General features: G+C 49.4%; 1 protein-coding gene across 2 annotated transcripts in view; it reads left to right on the forward strand.

Moving 5' to 3' along the window:
- Positions 1–515: 515 nt before the first annotated feature.
- EIF4EBP1 (eukaryotic translation initiation factor 4E binding protein 1) overlaps positions 516–22,406 on the forward strand; it is a 29,963-nt gene continuing 8,072 nt past the window's right edge. The window contains exons 1-2 of one of the 2 annotated variants that reach the window (XM_063668624.1): positions 13,456–13,592; positions 13,794–13,897. In XM_063668624.1, coding sequence (XP_063524694.1) covers positions 13,471–13,592; positions 13,794–13,897 — 226 coding nt within the window. In that variant the 5' untranslated portion in view covers positions 13,456–13,470. Of the gene's footprint in view, positions 742–13,455; positions 13,593–13,793; positions 13,898–22,406 lie in introns of those variants that run through there. The other variant, XM_054498596.2, reaches the window with a different exon arrangement.

A 22,406-nucleotide genomic window follows, 5' to 3' on the forward strand; every position in this document is an offset into this window, starting at 1 on the left:
CTAAAGGCCGGGAACGGAATTGTTAGCCCCTCCACCCCCACCCCCATCAAGGTCAAGAAATTGAAGCGGGGCGGGGGGCAGTGAGCATGACCACTCAATCCCCACTTTCTCATCTGAGGAACTAAGGCACGAAACAGGGAGTGCCGAAGGGTACACTGGGCCTGATGTACTAACGCAGAAACCGGGCCTTCCTGCAGTGGGCCGGCTCAGCTCGGATCTCCGCGCGGTCCTGAGTCGCCGCCCCCAACCCAGCCAAGGATTAATTTAGGCGAGCTATCCCGCTCGCCACCCCATCCCCGTCCCTGCCAGCGTGGCGGGGAGGGACCCCGGACGGAGGGGCAGTCGCTGCGTGGCGCCCGTGCGGAAGAGCCCGTGAGCAGACTGGAGTGGGTCGGGGGGCGGCGGGGGATCCCACGTGGAAGCAGCGTCCTGGAGCTGGGTAGGGCTGCGGCGCGGACTACAAATCCCAGGGGCATGGGGCGGGAGAGGCGGAAGGGGCGTCCTGGGGCGGGGCGGGACGGGACGGGGCGAGGCGGAGCGAGGCTGGAGGCGCGGGAGGGCAGCGAGAGGTTCGCGGGTGCAGCGCACAGGAGACCATGTCCGGGGGCAGCAGCTGCAGCCAGACCCCAAGCCGGGCCATCCCCGCCACTCGCCGGGTGGTGCTCGGCGACGGCGTGCAGCTCCCGCCTGGGGACTACAGCACGACCCCCGGCGGCACGCTCTTCAGCACCACCCCGGGAGGTAGGCGCGGGCTTGGCGACGCCGCTTGCGGGCTCCTGGGCGGGCGGGAGGATCGGGAATCGCGGATTGGACCAGGTGTCCAGGCTTAAGGGCGCAGTGATTGGAAAGAACGGAGAAGGGGCATCGGGGAGACAGCGAGGGTCATGGAAGTGGCCGCCCGCCTGTCCTCTGAGTGCGTCTTCCAGACCCGAGTTGCAAACTGCCCGGTTCGTTTCCTCTTTCTGTTAGGTGTCAGACAGCTGACACCTAACAAACACGCACGCCTCCAGGACTGCCACATGCCGAGCTGTGCTGCCCCTTGTGGGTGTTGGGGGCGCTCCCGAGGCGGGAGAGGGCGGAGTTAGGGTGGCCCACGATCCAGGAGAGGCCTGGCCTGGTGTTTTTATGGGATGGGTATTATCTGTTGGGATAAATGATTCCTGCAGGGCCCTTTTTCCTTCCCTAAGCACCCCTAGTTTTGCGTTGGACTCGGGCGCTCTGACGGAGGTTCGGATCTGGGGGTGCTCGCCTGCTCCAGCAGCGCCTCCCGGGCACCTGTGGCACGTTCCTCATTTACGCGAGTGGGATCTCCGCGGGGGGGCCTGGCGCCACGGGCAGGGCTGTGCAGAAAAACACGTTCTTCTGTCCGGGGAGAGGAGGAGGCACCGTGTGACCTCCCTGGGAGAGGATGAGGAAGAGGAAGCTGAGCTGGCACGGGTGGGGGGGCCAGCCTCGGGCTGCCCTCAGGAACCTGGCATTCCCTCCCAGCCCCGGAGCCCCAGCGCACAGACGCTGATGAAACCTACGCGCCTGTTTGCATGATGAAATAAATCCTCGTGGCTCTCCACTCCCCTCCCATCGTCGCACTGCCCCCACCCCTTTTTGCTCCTCTCCCTTCATCCTCCTCCACGCTGCTTTCCAAACTACTCGAAAACGCGACAGATCCTGGCGCTTGGCTCGGTGGCGGGCGGGGGCCACATGCTTATTTTCTCAGGCAGCTGTGCCACCAGCAGCGAGCACGGCCAGATCCGAGGTCCTCTGCTGTTTGATCCAAAGCATACACTGTTAGAACGGTTAGGGATCTTGTCCAGCCCTGCCGCCTTATTCTACAGAGCCCGGCATTGAGGCCCCAGAGCTTGAACACGTGTCTGTTGCCCATTGTCACACCGTTTTCCCAGATTGGACAAGAAATAGCAACCAGGCAGAGAAGGGAGAAATGCTTCCTTTTCTATTAGAAATGAGCCAAGGAAAAGCTCCCAGGGGCTCTTGTTGCCACTTCCGACTCATCCTCTTTCCCTTGCTGGGTCTTTTGTAGTCCATGCTGTTCTCCTTTGTCTCTGTCACAATGGTCTACCAGGACAATTCCTGACAATTTTGGAGTTCTTTCAACTGAGAGTGTAAGTGTCTGCTGGATTTGTTCAGGGTGGGCCCTGAGGCCGGCCTGAAGGCGCAGGTAGCCCTTTTTTGCACCCTTTATTGCTGGATTGTTGGGTCAAATTGGAAGCCACGGATACTGTTGATAGGCACTTCTGGCCCGTTTATAGGCACTTCTGGCCCCGGTACCAAGGTTCACACCTGTAATCCCAGCATTTTGGGGAGCCGAGGCAGGAGAATTGCTTGAGGCCAGGAGTTCAAGACCAGCCTGGGCAACATAGTGAGATTCCATCTCTACAAAAAAACAAACAAAACAACAACAACAGCAACAACAAAACGTTGTCCTAGCTACTACAGAGGCTGAGGCCAGAGGATCGCTTGAGCCCAGGAGTTGGAGGCTGTAGTGAGCTATGATTGACCACTGCACTCCAGCCTAGGTGACAGAGCAAGACCCTATCTCTAAAATAAATCATAAATATAAAATATAGGAACTTCGAATCCACTTTTCACTTTGGGTTGGGAAGTGGGGAGTGAGCAGGGGGCTGACAGACCACAGCAAATCCCCCTCCCTTTGAAGGTCTTTAGCAGTAGGGGGAGTGGGGAAGGGACTTCTGCATCAGGGCGTAGCATATGTTTCTGAGATCACTGGAAGAAGCTAGCAGTGCCAGGAGCCTAAAGCCAGCTCACTCTTTGGGTCATCCAGTGGAGCAGGTACAGCTCACAGTCCCTAAGCCAGGGAAACCTGGCTGACTTCCACTAAAGTCAAGCAAGCCTGGTCAGCCTCGATTAGCCAAGGTGTGGACTCTTCCTCCAAAGCCCACCTCAGCCCACCTCTGCCAGGGCAGAGAAGCCGAAATGGTCACATCGCAGGACCCTTTTGCTTCAGAGCATAATACTGCCTCTCAGTCTTCCAGGTGCTTGAGGATAACTGGGGGCTTCATTTAAGTGCATATTCTGATTCTGTAGGTGGGGGTGGGAACTAGATTCAGCATTTCCTTTTTTTCTTTTTTCTTTCTTTCTTTCTTCTTTTTTTTTTTGAGACAGGGTTTTACTCTGTCACCCAGACTGGAGTGCAATGGGGCAATCTCAGCTCACAGCAACCTCCACCTCCCGGGTTCAAGCAATCCTCCCACCCCAGCCTCCCCAATGACTGGGACAACAAGCATGCACCACCCATGCCCGGCTGATTTTTTTATTTTTTGGTAGAGATGGGGGTTTCACCATGTTGGCCAGGCTGGTCTCAAACTCCTGACCTCAAGTGATCTGCCTGCCTCGGCCTTCCAGAATGCTGGGATTACAGGCATGATTCACCATGCCTGCCTAGATTCAGCATTTCTAACTAGCTCTCACTGATTGGTGCACATACCACACTCTGAGTACTCAGGAATTAGTGGAACATAATAACTTCCCTCACCTTTCAGATCTCTGGAGCCTAGCAAAAAAAAAAAAAGATGGCTCCATCCAGGTAAACTTTGATCCGTCTCTAAATCGTGGTGTGGAGAGCCAGGCTTTTGATAGAGTGTCTGCATGGCTGTCTGCACCTGCTTACTTATAGGGACTGTCAGCTTCTCAGGAAGAACCACTGGAGTAAGTAGCCACCAGTCACTCCTGCTGGGAATGGCCCTCAAGTGATTGTCCCTGGAGGGAAAGAAGCAGTGGTTGGGTTGCACTATCTCCATTCCTGCTTGCTTTCCTTTTTTTTTTTTTTTTTTTTTTTTTGAGACGGAGTTTCGCTCTGTCGCCCAGGCTGATGCGCAGTGGCGCGATCTTGCCTCACTGCAAGCTCCGCCTCCCCGGTTCACGCCATTTTCCTGCCTCAGCCTCCCGAGTAGCTGGGACTACAGGCACCCGCGACCATGCCCGGCTAATTTTTTGTGTTTTTAGTAGAGACGGGGTTTCACCGTGTTAGCCAGGATGGTCTTGATCTCCTGCCCTCGTGATCCGCCCGCCTCGGCCACCCAAAGTACTGGGATTACAGGCGTGAGCCACCGCGCCCGACCCTTTTTTTTTTTTTTTTTTTTCCTGAGACAGGGTCTCACTGTATCACCCAGGCTGGAGTACAGTGGCACGAACATAGCTCACTGCAGTCTCAAACTCCTGGGCTCAAGTGATCCTCCTGCCTCAGCCTTGCAAGTAACTGGGACTATAGGCACGTGCCACCATGCCCTGCTAATTTTTTTATTTTTTTGTAGAGGCAGGGTCTCTCTGTATTACCCAGGCTGGCTTCAAACTCCTGGGCTCAAGCAATCCTCCCACCTCGGCCTCCCAAACTGCTGGGATTATAGGCATGAGTCACCTCACCGGGCCTCCAGTTTGCTTTCCATGGTCATTAACTATTTGCACACTGAGGCTCTGCTCTGAGGTTAGCTGTCCGGAGTACTTAAGATAATTTAATTTAATTGCCAAAGGGAGTGTCATGTATGAATATTTGAGTCTGTGGAGTCTTAGAAATATCCAGCAACACCATAAACAGCTCATTAGCCAGCAGAACCTTTGAGTGGGTCAGAAAGAAACTTTCCCTCATCAATCTCCACATTCCCAGCTCCGTGTTGCATGTTTGACTCTGAAGCCTATATACAGGCTTGGATGGCAGTTGTGCCAAAGACCCGTACCTGGATAAGGTGAATCCGAGGTGAGCAGGTAGGGCTGCAGGTGTTAATGGCACCCTGTTTGGTTAAGCAAACAAGGTCTGTGCCCAGGAAGCTTACCTTGGAGCAGCTCCCAAGTCTTTGGACATGAAACAGGCAGTGCTGGGAAGAGAGGTACGTAGGCTGGGCACTGAAGCCAGAGCACAGCCTATGTCCTGAGGCCTTAGTCACATGGAGGGAAGAAGTTATTATTAAGGATGTGTTAAAAGAGCTTGGACATTAATGCAGTGAGGGAGAAACAATGGACCCTCATCTCACATTTACCTGAGCTTCCTTTTAAAGTGTTTAAAGGAGCTGGGTGCGGTGGCTCATTCCTGTAATCCCAGCTACTAGGAAGGCTGAGACAGGAAAATTACTTGAGGCCAGGAGTTCAAGACCAGCCTGAGCAACATAGTGAAACTCTGTCGGTATAAATTAAATAAATAAAATTTTTTAAAGTGTTGGAAGCATTCCACACTGTGTCCCTTATTAAAGATTTGGTGGGGGGTTCCTGGTGTAGAGCACCCCAAAATCCCTCCAATCCCCAGACTCCTTTTTATTATTATTATTATTTTGAGATGGAGTTTCGCTCTTGTTGCCCAGGCTGGAGTGCAGTGGTACGATCTTGGCTCACTGCAACCTACGCCTCCTGGGTTCAAGCGATTCTCCTGCCTAGCCTCCCAAGTAGCTGGGATTACAGGCATGTGCCACCACACCCGGCTAATTTTTGTATTTTTATTAGAGACAGGGTTTCACCATGTTAGTCAGGCTGGTCTCAAACTCCTGACCTCAGGTGATCCAACGGCCTCGACCTCCCAAAGTGCTGGGATTACAGGCATGAGCCACCACACCCGGCCTTATTATTTTATTTTATTTTATTTTATTTTTGAGGCAGTCTAACTCTGTCGCCCAGGCTAGAGTGCAGTGGCGTGATCTCAGCTCACTGCAGCCTCCACCTGCCAGGTTCAGGCCGATTCTCCTGCCTCAGCCTCCCGGGTAGCTGGGATGACAGGCATGCACCACCATGCCCAGCTAATTATTTATTTATTTATTATTATTATTATTTTCCTCTTTTGCTCTGTCGCCCAAGCTGGAGTGCAATGGTGCGATATCGGCTCACTGCAACCTCTGCCTCCTGGGTTCAAGCAATTCTCTTGCCTCAGCCTCCCGAATAGCTGGGTTTACAGGTGCACGCTACCATGCCCGGCTAATTTTTTGTATTTTTAATAGAGACGGGGTTTCACCACGTTGGCCAGGCTGGTCTCGAACTCCTGACCTCGTGATCCACCCACCTCAGCCTCCCAAAGTGCTGACATTACAGCCATGAGTCACCGCACCCGGCCGATTTTATTTTATTTTTGAGGCAGAGTCTCAGTCTGTCACCTAGGGTGGAGTGCAGTGGCATTGTCTCAGCTCACTGCAGCATCCGCTTCCTGGGTTCAAGCAATTCTCCTGCCTCAGCCTCCCGAGTAGCTGGGACCACACACCCGGCTCTTTATTTTTGTAGAGACAGGGTCATGCTTTGTTTCTGAGTCTGGCCCTCTAGTTTTTTATTATTTGAAAGGAGAGGCCAGGTGCAATGGCTCACACCTGTAATCCCAGCACTTTGGGAGGCTAAGCAGATCACCTGAGGTCAGGAGTTCAAGACCAGCTTGGCCAACATGGTGAAACCCCATCTCTAATAAAAATACAAAAAAAAATTAGCCGAGCCTGGTGGCAGGTGCCTGTAATCCCAGCTACTCAGGAGGCTGAGGCACAAGACTCACTCGAATGATTCTGGGTGATGAGAGTGAAACTCCGTCTCAAAAAAAAAAGAGAGAGAGTTTGATTTTTTTTTCTCCCTAAAAGAGCAAAAAAGTCCTTCATTGCCAAATCTGAGGAAAAAGGGTCAGCAGAGTGGTACCATATTTATCCATTGACATAAAGTAGCAAGGCATTTTCTCATATGGACCTTTATTTTGATGTTCTGGAAGATGAGTTAGGAAGGCACAGCAATATTGTTTCTTTTTTTTTTTTTTTTTATTTGAAACAGGGTCTCACTTTGTCACCCAGGCTGGAGTGCAGTTGCAGCCTCAACCTCCTGGGCGCAAGCAATCCTCCCATCTCAGCCTCTCAAGTAGCTGGGACTACAGGCATGCACCACCACGCCCGGCTAATTTTTGTATTTTTTGGTAGAGATGGGGTTTCACCATGTTGCCCAGGCTGGCCTCAAACTCCTGAGCTCAAGTAATCCACTCGCCTTGACCTCCCAAAGTTCTGGGATTATAGGCATGCTCCACTGTGCCTGGCCTGGGAAGGCACAGCAATATTGAAGAAAAGGAACATTGCTTTCTAAGGTGAGTTTTTAAAGAAAAAATGTTCAGTTGTGCACATAGATTCTTGCCTGTGCCAACAAACCCATGAAAAACCTGTTTCTTTCTGGTCTGACTTAGACCCATGCCTGGGGTCTCTCTCCATTATGATTCATAGCGAATGAATCACACGTATTTGTTTACGTGTTTGTTCCCTAGGTTAGCCAGGAAATTTTTTCTGAGCAGTCTTACTCATCTTTGTATCCACATGACCTAATGCCAGGTCTAGTGTCTGGAAGGTGAAGAGTTGAAAAGAATGCTAGAATGAAAGCGTTCCCCTCAGGATAACCTAGTTTTCTTATTTTATTTATTTATTTATTTATTTATGTATTTATTTTTGAGACTGAGTCTTGCTCTGTTGCCCAGGCTGGAGTGCAGTGGCGCGATCTCAGCTCACTGCAACCTCCACCTCCCTGGTTCAAGTGATTCTCCTGCCTCGCCTCCTGAGTAGCTGGGATTACAGGCACGCACCACCACACCCAGCTAATTTTTGTATTTTTAGTAGAGACGGGGTTTCACCATGTTGGCCAGGATGGTCTCAATCTCCTGACCTTGTGATCCGCCCGCCTCGACCTCCCAAAGTGCTGGGATTACAGGCGTGAGCCACCATGCCTGGTCAGGATAACCTAGTTTTCTTACTATCAGGCCTGAGTCTCCGCTGGCTTAATGATGACGTTTAAATTTCCTTTTCTGTCCTTTCAGTTGCAGGGTATAAGTGTTTATCTCAGAATGTCCCAGGGGCAGAAACTAACTTTCTCTGTTTTGATGTTGTTGTTGTCTGTTTGTTTGTTTGTTTGTTTGTTGAGATAAAGTCTTACTCTGTTGCAGGTTGGAGTACAGTGGCACGATCATGGCTCGCTGCAGTCTCGACCCCCTGAGCTCAGGTGATCCTTTTGCCTCAGCCTCCCCAGTAGCTGGGACTACAGGCACACGCCACCACGCCTGGCTAATCTTTAAATTTTTAGTAGTGACAGAGTTTTGTCATGTTGCCCAGGCTGATCTGGAACTCCTGGGCTCAAGAGATCCACCACCTCAGCCTCCCAAAACACTGGGATTACAGGTGTGAGCCACTGGATTGGCCAGAGAATAACCTTCTCTGAACCCTCCTACTTATCCTCATACAGATAGTCCCCGATTATGATGGTGTGACTACAATTTTTGACTTTACGATGGTATGAAAGTGATATGTGTTCAGTAGGAATTGTACTTTTTAAAATTGTTTTTAAGACAGATTCTTGGCCAGGCACGGTGGCTCATGCCTGTAATCCCAGCACTTTGGGAGGCTGAGGTGGGTGGATCACGAAGTCAAGAGATAGAGACCATCCTGGCTAACATGGTGAAACCCCGTCTCTACTAAAAGTACAAAAAATTAGCCGGGTGTGGTGGCACACGCCTGTACTCCCAGCTACTCAGGAGGCTAAGGCAGAAGAATTGCTTGAACCCGGGAGGCGGAGGTTGCAGTGAGCCGAGATTGCACCACTGCACTCCAGCCTGGGAGACAGAGCAAGACTCCGTCTCAAAAAAAAAAAAAAAAAAAGGCAGAGTGTTGTTCTATTACCCATGTTAGAGTGCATTGGCATGATATCGGCTCACTGCAACCTCCGCCTCTCGGGCTCAAGCAGTCCTTCCACCTCAGCCTCCCAAGTAGCTGGGATTACAGGTGTGCGCCACCATGCCCAGCCTAGAAATTGTACATTGAGTTGTGAATTTTGATCTGTTTCTGGGCCAGCGATACGAGGTACATACTCTCGAGATGCTCGGCAGAGACAGTGAGCTGCAGCTCCCATTTAGGCCCACAAACATGAGGACAAATGGCCAGTCACAAGCTTGTCCAACCCGAGGCCCTCAGGCCACATGCGCCCTGGACAGCTTTGAATGAGGCCCAATACAAGTCCGTAAACTTCCTTAAAACACTATGAAATTTCTTTTTTTTTTTTTTTTTATGCTCAGCTGGAGTGCAGTGGCACAATCTCGGCTCACCGCAACCTCTGCCTCCCGGGTTCAAGTGATTCTCCTGCCTCAGCCTCCCGAGTAGCTGGGATTACAGGCATGCGCAACGACACCCAGCTAATTTTGTATTTTTAGTAGAGATGGTGTTTCTCTATATTGGTCAGGCTGGTCTCGAACTCCCAAGCTCAGGTGATCCACCCGCGTCGTCCTCCCAAAGTGCTGGGATTACAGGCATGAGCCACTGCACCCAGCCAGTGTTAGTGTATTTTTTGTGTGGTCCAAGACAATTCTTCTTCCAGTGTGGCCCAGGGAAGCCAGAAGATTGGACAGCCCACTATAGAGTCTATAGTGTGCTGTGTTGCCCAGGTGGTTTTGTCTAGCTGTAGACTAATGTAAGTGTTCCGACCACATTTAAGGTACGGAAGGCTAAGCTATAATGTTCAGTAGGTTAGGTATACTAAATGCTATTTTTTTTTTTTTTTTGAGATGGAGTGTTGGTCTGTCGCCCAGGCTGGAGTGCAGTGGTGCAATCTCTGCTCACTATAGCCTCTGCCTCCCAGGTTCAAGCCATTCTCCTGTCTCAGCCTCTTGAGTAGCTGGGATTATAGGCGTGTGCCACCACACCTGACTAATTTTGTATTTTTAGTAGAGATGGGGTTTCACCATGTTGGCCAGGCTGGTCTCAAACTCCTGACCTCAAGTGATCTGCCCGCCTCGGCCTCCCAAAGTGCTGGAATTACAGGCGTGAGCCACCGTGCCTGGCCCTAAATGCATTTTTGACTTAAGATATTTTCTACGTATGGTGGATTTATTGGGACATACTTCATTTTAAGTCAAGGAACATTTGTATTAAACAGTATTGCTGATATTTCTTGTCCCAATATTACTGAACAGGGAGTGGATGTGACTTTTTCTTTTCTTTTTTTTAAAAAACAATAACAAAAAACTTTTTATAGATAGGGCCTCACCTCTGTGGCCCAGGCTGGAGTGCCTATGGGCTGAAGTACAGTGGTGCCATCACCACTCACTGTAACTTTGAGCTCCGGGGCTCAAGCAGTCTTCCTGCCTCAGCTTCCCGAGTGGCTAGGACCACAGGCACACGCTACCACGCCTGGCTAATTTTTATTTTTTGTAGAGATGAGGTCTCTCTATGTTGCCCAGGCTGGTCTTGAACTCCTGGCCTTAGGCAATCCTCCTGTCTCAACCTCCCAAAGCATTGGGATTACAGATGTGAGCCACTGCACCTGGCAACTTTTTCTTATACTGAACAAGCCAGTATTGGGGCCAGGGTCTCAGACACTGGGACTGATGCTCTTTATTTACCTGTTTGCATCCAGCATTGCTGACACAGCAAGAATAGGTAACTGCTGCCCACTGGCATTTGGGCATGCACAGCAAAGGGCTCCATGTAATCTAATGGTTATCCCCATGAAAGCTCATTAAGAGAGCTCAGATACTAGGCCCAGAGGATCAGGGCTTCTTAGCTGTGCAGGGACACTTGGTGAAAATGGTTGTGTCAGTTAGCTATTGCTGTATAACAAGCCATCCCCAAACAGTAACTAAACAGCAGAGATTTGTTATTGCTCTCCATCTTTTGGGCTGGTTGGGTTCTTTGTAGTTCTTGCTGAGCTTACTCATATGGCTGCATACAGTGGATGGCTGGATTGTCCTGGGGTGGAAGCTCCAAGATGGTCTTACCCATACATCTGGGGCATTGCTGGGGACAGCTGGAAGCCTGGCAGTCCCCTCTATCCTCTTGGTCTCCCAACATTCTGATCACTCCGTAGTCTAGCTTGAGTTTTATTTACATGGTAGTTTCCAAGGCCACTTAAGGCCTGGGCTCAGAAGTCCCATAACATCACTTACCAAGTATTCTACCGGTCAAAGCAAGTCACAGGGCCAGCCCAGATTCAGGGAGAGGGAAAATAAATGCCTTTTGTTGTTGTTGTTGTTGTTGTTGTTGTTTTGAGAAGATGGAGTCTCTCTCTGTTGCCCAAGTAGCAGGGATTCCAAGCGTGCACCACCATGCCCAGCTAATTTTTGTATTTTTAGTAGAGACAGGGTTTTACCATGTTGCCCATGCTGGTCTTGAACTCCTGAGCTCAAGTGATCCGCCCGCCTTGGCCTCCCAAAGTGCTGGGATTACAGGCGTGAGCCATCGCGCCTGGCCTTTTTTGTTTGCTTGTTTGTTTGACAGAATCTGGCTCTGTAGCCCAGGCCAGAGTGCAGTGGCACAATCTCAGCTCACTGCAACCTCCTCCTCCCAGGTTCAAGTGATTCTCTTGCCTCAGCCTCCCAAGTAGCTGGGATTACAGGCACCTGCCACCACGCCCGGCTAATTTTTGTATTTTTAGTAGAGGCGGGGTCTCACCATGTTGGCCAGGCTGGTCTCGAACTTCTAACCTCCGGCGATCTGCCTGCCTTAGCCTCCCAAATCACTGGGATTACAGGCATGAGCCACCACACCTGGCAAGAAATATATGCCTTTTAATGAGAGAAACTACATGTGCAAACAGGAATGGGAGGAGTGATAGGAGCCACATTTTCTAATAATCCTCCACAAGGGCCAGACCTCGAAGAATGGGTCTTAGAGGGAACGTGCTGCCTGTCCTGATGTGTGGCCAGCAGAGCCAGGACCAGGTGCAGAAGCCGACTGGAATCAACCCTGTGAATCAGGGTTAAAGAACAAAGGACACCTTCCTGAAGGTACTGACTCATAGATCCCATACCCTGTTCTCACGGCCTTATGTTCACTTCCACAAAGCAAACCACACAAGGTCGGGTGCAGTAGCTCATGCCTGTATCCCAGCACTGTGGGAAGCCAAGGCAGGTGGATTGCTTGAGGCCAGGAGTTCGAGACCAGCTTGGGCAACATAGTAAGACCCTGTCTTTACAAAAAAATTTAAAAACTAGCCAGGCGTAGCAGCATGCACCTGTAGTCCTAGTTACTTGGGAAGCTGAGGCAGGAGGATCTCTGGAGCCCAGGAATTTGAGGTTACGGTGAGCTACGATCACGCCACTGCATTTCAGCCTGTGTAACAGAGTGAGACCCTGTCTCAGAAGAAAAAAAAAAAAAAAGGGCAAACCACACAGGTGGCCATGATGCTGGACCGCTAAGCAATATATTCCTCTTTGTGTTGTGCCTTCATTGCAGGCCATCACCCAAACCATCTCCTCTTCCCCCTCCAAGTGTCCTGCAGGCCAGGCTTTGGGAACACTCTTCAGAGGAACCTACACCTGCCCTGCCCTACCCAGCACTACCATGTGAATATCCTTAATTTTCTGTAGTACTTGCAATAGGATGGACTCATGTGTCTGTGCCCAGCAGTACAAAACCAGGCAGGAATGAGAATAGCAGAGGGTACAGTCGGGCTCAGTACTCCCTTTGGTTTGGAAGTGGACAGTGTGGAGGTCTCTTGCCTTAAGGAGCATGTGTGTGAGTGTGTGGTGTAAACAGATTTCTCTCTTCTGCCCTTCTGAACACAAGGGTAGAGTGGGCCTGCCTTAGTTTACTATGGCTGCCATAACAAAATACCACAGATTGGGTGCTTTAAACAGAATGAATTATCTCCCAGTTCTGGAGGCTGGAAGTCCAAGATCAAAGTGCCAGCAGGGCTGGGTTCTGAGGCCCTTCTCCTTGGCTTGCAGATGGCCACCTTCTCCCTGCATCTGCACATGGGCCTTCCTCTGTCTGCATCCAAATCTCTTCTCATAAGGACCCCAGTCAGACTGGATTAGGGCCCCACCCTAACAGCTTCATTTTAATTTAATCATTCCCTTAAAGACTTTATCTCCAAATACAGTTACATTCCGAGGTACTGGGGTTGGGCTTCAACATAAGAGTTTTGGGGGCAGGCCAAGCATGGTGGCTCATGCCTGTAATCCCAGCACTTTGGGAGGTCAAGGCGGGCGGATCGCTTGAGGTCAGGAGTTCAAGACCAGCCTGGCCAACATGGCAAAACTCTGTCTTTACTGAAAATACAAAAAATTACCCAGGCGTGGTGGCGGGTGCCTATAATCTCAGCTACCAGGAGGAGGCTGAGGCAGGAGAATCTCTGGAACTGGGGAGGCGGAGGCTGCAGTGAGTTATCATGCCACTGAACTCCAGTCTGGGTGACAAAGTGAGACCCCATCTCACACACACAAAAAAAAGTTTTTGGGAGAGATGCTATTCAACTATTCAGCTCATAACAGGGCCATTCCCCTTTCCAACTGGGACAGCAATCACTACTGTTTGTAATGGGAGTCATTTCAGAAGGTCATTCCCTATTGGTAATGAATTTCAGGGACAGCTTCACCCATAGGGTGCATTTGAAGTGTTTGGGAGGAGATTAAGGAAGGGGAGGAGCTTGGCCAGCAATCAGAATAATTAGCTCAGCTATTTTGTTCTGAAAGTCTCTGTCAAAGCCAATTTTCTTTTCTTTTCTTTTTCTTTCTTTCTTTTTGAGATGGAGTCTTGCTCTGTTGCCCAGGCTGGAGTGCAGTGGTGCAATCTCGGCTCACTGCAACCTCTGCCTCCTGGATTCAAGCGATTCTTCTGCCTCAGCCTCCTCAGTAGCTGGGACCACAGGTGCGTGCCACCACGCCCGGCTAGTTTTTGTATTTTTAGTAGAGACAGGGTTTCACTACGTTGGCGTGCTGGTGTCAAACTCCTGACCTCAGGCGATCCACCTGCCTCGGCCTCCCAAAGTGCTGGGATAACAGGCGTGAGCTATCACACCTGGCCTGAAGCCAATTTTCAAAGAAACTGACCTATTCCCTCCCATGCCAGGGCCTCAGAGGGAGAGGCTGCCGATCGTCCCCATCTGGTATCCAGCAGCTTCATAAGACCCCTGGCCCCTGAGAAATGTTGGGATCTTCGTTCTCTTTGTGGAGGTCAGTGGTTGGGGGGCAGAGGTAAAGAAAAGTCTTGGACTGAGCGTGCTCTGCATCTCTCACCAAGATTTCCACCCCGGCAGTTCTGTCCTGCTTGTTAAATAGACCAGCCAGCCAGAAAAGCCACCCAGACATATGTGATTCCTCCCTGGACTGTGTGGCGAGGAGGGAGGGAAGACCGAGATTCTGGCATGTCGGCGTATTTACCTCCAGGTTAACAGGGAGCTGCCTCAGAGCTGGAGTTCAGATTATCCAGGGTGTTTTGCTCACTGGCTGTTGGCTTGGATCTGAGCATAAGCATTTGGACCTCCCCCACCCTGGCCCTGTTGTGAAATGCTCTCCCTCTCCCTGGAATGGGAACAGCAGTTCTAGGAATTCCATCCTCGTACTCTCACTAAGCCTCACGTCTCCACATCCAATGGAAGAATGCTTCTGCCAAAGGAACCCCAGGGGAAAGTGAGGGCCATGCACGGCTCAGTTTACAGAAGTCCTATCCAGCCGCAGAGTATGGGCACTGGAGGGCTATGGGGAAGCGCTCAAGGCAGGGAACATCCTGTTCTGACAAGCACCCAGAAGTCTAAGACCTCTTAATTTTTCCAGCTGAGAGTGTTAGCTAAGGGGTGGTAGCCTGGTCTGCCTTACTACTTTTATTTTATTTTGTAGAGACAGGGTCTCACTCTGTCACCCAGGCTGGAGTACAGTAGCATGATCCCAGCTCACTGCAGCCTCAAACTCCTGGGCTAAAGCGATCCTCCTGCCTCAGCCTCTGGAGTAGCTGGGACCATAGGTGCATGCCATCATGCCAGGCTACTTTTTAAATTTTTTGTAGAGATGGGGATCTCACTGTGTTGCCCAGGCTGTTCTCAAACTCCTGTCCTCAAGCAATCCTCATGCCTTGGCCTCCCAAAGCACTCTGATTGCAGGCATGATCCAACCTTGCTAATTTTAAACAGTAGGAGGCATTTAGGATTGGAGTCAAGGTGGGTTAGGTTGGCCTCTGGACGGCTGTGAGGGGACAGCCTTTCTGGGCCTGTTTCCTCTTCTGCAAGGTGAAGCTCCTGTGTGGGGAGTTGTAAGAGGGAATAAGACCTAGCACGTCAGGCTGTGAGCACAGACCAGAGGGGATGACAGATGGCAACCACGATTGCTGTATGCACCTCGCCTGAAAATCTAAGCCTTCATTCATGCAGCACTCCAATGCTCCTTGGCCTCCAAAAATGCTTCCTGTTCCCGGCTCATGACATCTTTCTTTGGTTGCGTATGTTCTCCCAGGTGATTTTCTCTTTAACAGCAATTATGTGAGTGTCACTTTATTCTCATACAAAGAATCTTGATGTTCTTTATTTTATTTAATCTTCACAATACTCCTCTGAGGTGTGGATTTTGTTATTCCCTCCCTCTTATAACTGAGGAATGAAAGTGCAACTTGGAGTTCAGGGACTGGTATGTGGCAAGCCCAGGTTTGAGCCCAGAACATCTGCCTCCAAGCACTATGCTATTTGTACATTAAGTACCTGCCAACAAGGAGATCCTAAAAATAAATGGCACATGCCTGGTGCTTTCAAAATAGTTTGAATGAGCCTAGTACAATGCCATTGTTTTACAGGTGAGGAAACTAGAACCTAAGGGAATGTCTCTATGGCTTTATTTATTGTAATCCCAGAACTTTGAGAGGCCGAGGTGGGGGGATTGCTTGAGCCCACAAGTTCAAGACCAGCCAAGGAAACATGACAAAACCTTATCTACAAAAAAAAAAAAAAAAATTAGCTGGGCATGGTGGTGCATGCCTGTAGTCCCAGCTACTTGGGAGGCTGATGCAAGAGGATCACTTGAGCCCAGGAGGCAGAAGTTGCAGTAAGCCAAGATCACACTATTGTTCTCCAGCCTGGGCAACAGAGTGAGACTCTATCTCAAAAAATAATAATAATGATAATTAATTAATAGAAATATTTATTTACTTATTTTTAGAGACAGATCTTGTTCTGTCTCCCAGACTACCATGCAGTGGTAAAATTGTAGTTCCCTACAACCTTGAATTCTGGGTTCAAGCCATCCTCCTGCCTCAGCCTCCTGAGTAGCTGGGACTGCAGACATGCACCACGACACCTGACTAATTTTTTTGTTTGTTTGAGACGGAGTCTTGCTCTGTCACCCAAGCTGGAGTGCAATGGTGCGATTTTGGCTCACTGCAACCTCTGCCTGGGTTCAAGCAATTCTCCTGCCTCAGCCTCCCAAGTAGCTGGGATTACCGGCGTCTGCCACCACGCCCAGCTAATTTTTGTATTTTTAATAGAGACAAGGTTTCACCATGTTGGTCAGGCTGGTCTCAAACTCCTGACCTCAAGTGATCCACCTGCCTTGGCCTCCCAGTGTGCTGGGATTACAGGCGTGAGCTACCCCACCCGGCCTACACCTGGCTAAGTTTTAACTTCTTTTGTAGAGATGGGATCGTGCTTTGTTACCCATGCTGGTCTTGAACCCCTCCATTGCTTTATACATTGAAAGCAAACTACTGTCACCACAAAGCATGCCTTGAAAAAAAATATCATTCCTATATTTGGTGCACATTTGGAGTTTAAAATCCTGAAGGATACTGGCTAACAAACATGCTGAAGTTCATGATGATTCTTGGTTTCCTTGGGCCTAAAAAGGAGGGAGGACACCCTCACCCTGTCCCTTCCAAGTGTCTCTCCTGAGTTGCTTACCTGTCCTTTGATTTATCCCTGCTTTGACTGATAATTGGTTGCTGGTATGGATGGAACTGAATAAATGGTGAAATATGTCACCTGGACCCTGCAGGTCATGATAATAACTAGAATTGTATGGGGCTTACACTGTGTCAGCCACTGTTCAAATCCACACAGTAACCCTACGAAGTTGGCATTATCATCATCATCATCATCATCATTGTCGTCGCCAATCTGGAGAAGCAGAAACTGAGGCACAAAGAGTTTGTCATAACTTGCCCAGAGTCGCGAGAGCTAGCAAATGGAATGACAGAGCTGGGTTTCCAAAGGATTTCAGGTAGAATGAGCCTCAGTTATTGTCCCCAGGTAGTTCAAGACCGAACCTTGAACTCTACCCCCAGCACACGATGGGCTGGATCCCAGCTACACAAATGGTTTGAGGTGTAGGGGTGCTCCTCTCTTCTTCCCTTGCCCTGCTGGGAGGCAGGGTTGTGGGTTTCCCTGCTCTGCATCTCTGGGTTGGCAATGAAGGTCAGCCTTAGCTCACCTCCCTCACCCCTTGGGCACTGCAGAACTGGGGTGAGACGGATGTTTCTCTGGGCCGGGGGTTTAGGGTCAGGCTGCTTGGAAGCAGGAAGATGGAGGACTTGGTATCTGTGTCCCTTGGTGGTCTCCCCTTAACGCCTGTCTGTGGACTTCACACACTTGGCTGTAATCACTTCTTTACAGGTCTTTCTCGACTAAATTACATAAGGTTTAGATCTAGGCGCTTTCACTACATCTGACTTTTTTAAATCCCTAGCGCCTCGCATGGTGCTAGTACAAAGTAGAGGTTCAGTGAGTAAATAAACGAGACCAGCACACCTACTTTCAGGAAAAAGAATTGAGCAAAGACCAGCAAATATGTGGGTAAGGATTAACACTTTTGTCCCTGGATTGCAGTAGTCTCTATACTTGAATACAGTTCATGGGAGTTAAGGTGTAGTGTAGGGCTTTGGATTTTTTTTTTTTTTTTTGAGACAGAGTCTCACTCTCTTGCCCAGGGTGGAGTGCAGTGACACGATCTCGACTCACTGCAACATCTGCCTCCTGGGTTCAAGCAGTTTTCCTGCCTCAGCCTCCCAAGTAGCTGGGATTACAGGCACATGCCACCACTCCCAGCTAATTTTTGTACTTTTAGCAAAGACAGGGTTTTGCCATGTTGGCCAGGCTGGTCTCAAACTCCTGACCTCAGGTGATCCACCCACCTTGGCCTCCCAAAGCACTGGGATTACAGGCATGAGCCACTGCGCCCAGCCTGAATCACTTTTTTGATAAATGAGATTTTTTTACTTCTGTATTTTCTCTCTTCCTCTCCCCTGATTGTCCCAATAAAATTACATTTCAAAGTTTTAAAAATCCAGCCAGGTGCAGTGGCACACACCTGTAATCCCAGCTCCTCAGGAGGCTGAGGCGGGAGGATCACTTGAGCCCAGAAGTTTGAGTCTAGCCTGGGCAATATAGCAAGATTCTGTCTTTAAGGAAAACAAAAAACAAAAACAGGCTGGGTGCAGTGGATCACTTGAGCCCAGGAGTTCCAGCCCACCCTAGGCAACATGGTAAAACCCCGTCTCTACAAAAAAGTATATACAAAAATTAGCTGGGTGTGGTGACACTTGCCTGTACTCCCAGCTACTCAGGAAGCTGAGGTGGGAGGATCACCTGAGCCCAGAGGTCCAAGGTTGCAGTGAGCCGTGATGTCACCACTGCACTCCAGCCTGAGTGACAGAACAAGACCCTGTTTCAAAAAAAAAAAATTTAAACTAAAATTAAAAGTAAACATTTCTTGTTTTTATTATGATGATTCTTGAGCCAAGTACTATCTATAATAATAGCATTTCCACTTTTATATATTTTTTTTAAAGCAGAGTTAATAATTGCTTTGTTTTAAAAATGTGCTTAGTTTTCATTTAGGTTTTCCCAAACCTTCCAGAAGCTCTCTAAAATGCCTCACAGTAAGGTCTTGCACACAGTCGGACTTCTAGATTTATCTGCCCATATTTTCCCTCTCTCCTGAACTAAGACAAGATTTGGAGTAACGGTTTGGCTGCTCTAGCCCTGCCACACAACTGTCAATGTGGGGTTCCCTGAAGCCCTAGTCTTTCTATAATTTTGACAGAACACATCTTACTGTATTCTTTCTGAAATGTCTCTATGGCCAGGCGCAGTGGCTCACACCTGTAATTCCAGCACTTTGGGAGGCTGAGGCAGGAGGATCATTTGAAACCAGGGTTTGAGACCAGCCTGGGCAACATAGCGAGACCCTGTCTCCAAAAATAAAATTTAATTTAATTTAAAGAAAAAAGAGAGGCCGGGTGCGGTGGCTCACACCTGTAATCCCAGCACTTTGGGAGGCCGAGACGGGCGGATCACCTGAGGTCAGGAGTTCAAGACCAGCCTCAACATGGAGAAACCCCGTCTCTACTAAAAATACAAAATTAGCCAGGCGTGGTGGTGCAGGCCTGTAATCCCAGTTACTCGGGAGGCTGAGGCAGGAGAATTGCTTGAACCTGGGAGGCGGAAGTTGCAGTGAGCTGAGATTGCGCCATTGCACTCCATCCTGGGCAACAAGAGCGAAACTCCGTCTCAAAAAAAGAAAAGAAAAAAGAGAAGTATCTCTGTTATACTTTTACTTGATTTGTGTTTGGCAGGGGATAAGATGCAGGTTGAAATGAATTTTCCGTCAGATTGTGAAGGCGTCGAGGCACTGTTTGCAGGCTTCCAGTCTTGCCATTTAAGACATTTTATGCCCTTCTCATTCCCTGTCCTTGTGTATACCTGCAAATCCTATAAAGGATTTTCTCTTTATCGCCAGTATTGTGAATTTCACAATGACGTTAACTGAGTGTTTTAAATTCATTGCACTACTTACTGAAAGGGGAGCTTCAATTTCAATTTCAAGACATCCCTTTCAATTCAGGAAAATTTCCGTCTTTTTTTTTTTTTCTTCGAGACAGGGTCTCGCTCTGTCCCCCAGGCTAGAGTGCAGTAGCGTGACCTCAACTCACTGCAACCTCCACCTTGTGGGTTTAAGCAATCCTCCTGCCTCAGCCTCCCGAGTAGCTGGGATTATAGACACATGCTGCCATGCCCAGCTAATTTTTGTATTTTTAGTAGAGATGGGTTTTCACCATGTTGTCTAGGCTGGTCTTAAACTCTTGATCTCAAGTGATCTACCCACCTCGGCCTCCCAAAGTGCTGGGATTACAGGCATGAGCCACCACACCTGGCCTTTCTTCATATTTTTAAAGTAAATTCCCTTTTATTCGTTTCTCTTTTCTCCTTCTGGACTTCCTGCCATCCAATATTGGACCCCTAATTTATTATCTTTTTGCCTATTGTTCATCTCTCTTTGTCCTTTGGTTTTTCTTTTTTCTTTTTGAGATGGAATCTTGCTCTGTCCCCAGGCCAGAGTACAGTGGCACAATCTCGGCTCACTGCAGCCTCCGCCTCCTGGGTTCAAGCTGTTCTCATGCCTCAGCCTCCTGAATAGCTGGACTACAGGTGTGTACCACCACACCCAGCTAATATTTTGTATTTTTAGTAGAGACGGGGTTTCACCATGTTGGCCAGGCTGGTCTTGAACTCCTGACCTCATGTGATCCACCCACCTCAGCCTCCCAAAGTGTTGGGGTTGTATATGTGAACCACCATACCCGGCCTCTTGTTTTTCTTTAAGGTTTTCTGCTTCCTTTATTCCCTGTTTCCTCCTGTTGATTTGCTTAGATCTTGCCTTAAATGCTACAAGCCTTTCTCAGAAATGTGTGGGAACATTTGACTGGTTGGTTTTTCAAATTTTTTAAAATTTATTTTTTGACACAGGGTTTCACTCTGTCACTCAAACTGGAGTATAGTGGCACAATCTTAGCTCACTGCAGCCTTGGACCTCCTGGGCTCTGGTGATCCTCCCACCTCTGCCTCCTGGGTAGCTGGAACTACAGGCGTGTGCCACCACGCTTGGCTAATTTTTGTCTTTTTTGTAAAGACAGGATTTCCCCGTGTTGCTCAGGCTGGTCTCAAACTCTTGGGCTCAAGCAATCCACCTGCCTTGGTCTTTTCTTTCTTTCTTTCTTTTTTGAAAGACAGGGTCTCGCTCTTTCACTCAGGCTATGGTGCAATGTCATGATTATAGCTCACTGCAGCCTCAACTTCCTAGGCTCAACTGATCCTCCCACCTCAGCCTTCCAGAGTGTTGGGATTACTTATAGGTGTGAACCACTGCACTGGGCCTGGCTGTTTTTATTTAAGGGTGGGGAACTCAGGAGCTGACCAGGAGTCCCTTGTGAGGCCCAGAGACTAATGGGTTCCATCTGGTGGCTAGCTGGTTTTATTCACTGTGGAGCCCCATGCCACAATCAGTTTCTGTAGGTCTTTATCTTCACTCTTTATTCTGAAGCAGGGGAGAGGAGAGGGCTTAAGGCTCACCATTCAGGAGGTCAACTTTAATTTCCCTGTCACCCTTCTCCTTGGGGCAAGGGACACCTGGCACCCCTCTGGTAAGTTTGCTTAAGAGAGTAAACCTCAGGGCAGCAGCTAAATGCTGGTAAGAACCTGGGGTTTCCATTTTCCATACAGACTTTCAAGCAGTCTCCCTGTTATCAGCCCCCATCCCCAGATTCCATGCTGTGCCTAATTCCTGAACCTTCCTGGGGTTCTCTGGGGCAAACGGAGAACTTGCTCCACCCCAACCTCCCTGCATTTCAGTGTCACCTGCTTCCTCCCCATGAGATCGTTGACCGCTCCTGTACTTGCCTCTGTTTTTACCTGTTGTGATTTGGGGTGACAGTTGGAGCTCTCCCTGCATCCAGGTTGGAGAACGTGCTTGTACTTCATTCTTGGTGTTTGGCATGACTTTTGAGAGGAGTAGGAAAAAAATGTCATGGCTCTGCCATCTTGAAGTCGCTTTGATCCTCAAAAGCACTTCATACTCTTTGTAGTGACCTAGTGGAGGTGGGTCATTTACCCCAGTGTAGAGAGGGGTCCAAGACAAGCCTGCTGAGGACATAGGACCTCAGCTAAAGAGGTTTTGTTTCCTTTTATTTATTTATTTATTTTTTATTTTTTTGTGACAGAGTCTCGCTCTGTCTCCCAGGCTGGAGTGCAGTGGCACGATCTCGGCTCACTGCAACCTCCGCCTCCCAGGTTCAAGTGATTCTCCTGCCTCAGCCTCCTCAGTAGCTAGGATTAGGTGTATGCCACCATGGCTGGCTAATTTTTGTATTTTTAATAGAGGTGGGGTTTCACCATGTTGGCCAGGCTGGTCTCGAACTCCTGACCTCAGGTGATCTGCCTGCCTTGGCCTCCCAAAGTGCTGGGGTTACAGGCGTGAGCCATTGTGCCCAGGCTGTTTTATTTTTAAAGATAAGGTCTCGCTGTGTTGGCCAAGCTGGTCTGGAACTCCCAGCCTCAAGTGATCCTCCAACCTTGGCCTCCCAAACTGTTGGAATTTACAGATGTGAGTCACTGCGCCCAGCCGTAGCCCCCACCTTTGGCTAAAGAGTTTTATGTGGAGGCCACCCTAGCGTGATGCCACTCCACCTGCCGAACACACACACAGAGGTTTCTGTCAGATCACACCTGACCAGCAGCCCTGAAGGGACCTTGGCATCCATCCTGCCCACTCGTGTTTCCATTTCCTGACCTTGTACATGGGCCAAGTGTCCCCAGCACCAAGTAGCTCTGCAGCAGGTGTCTTCAGCCAGGCTTTAAGGTTTGTCTTTTTTTTTTTTTTTTTGAGACAGGGTCTCGCTCTGTCTCCCAGACTGGAGTCCAGTGGTGCAATC

This window comes from Pongo pygmaeus, chromosome 7, assembly GCF_028885625.2.
Source record: "Pongo pygmaeus isolate AG05252 chromosome 7, NHGRI_mPonPyg2-v2.0_pri, whole genome shotgun sequence".
Lineage (NCBI taxonomy): Eukaryota > Metazoa > Chordata > Mammalia > Primates > Hominidae > Pongo > Pongo pygmaeus.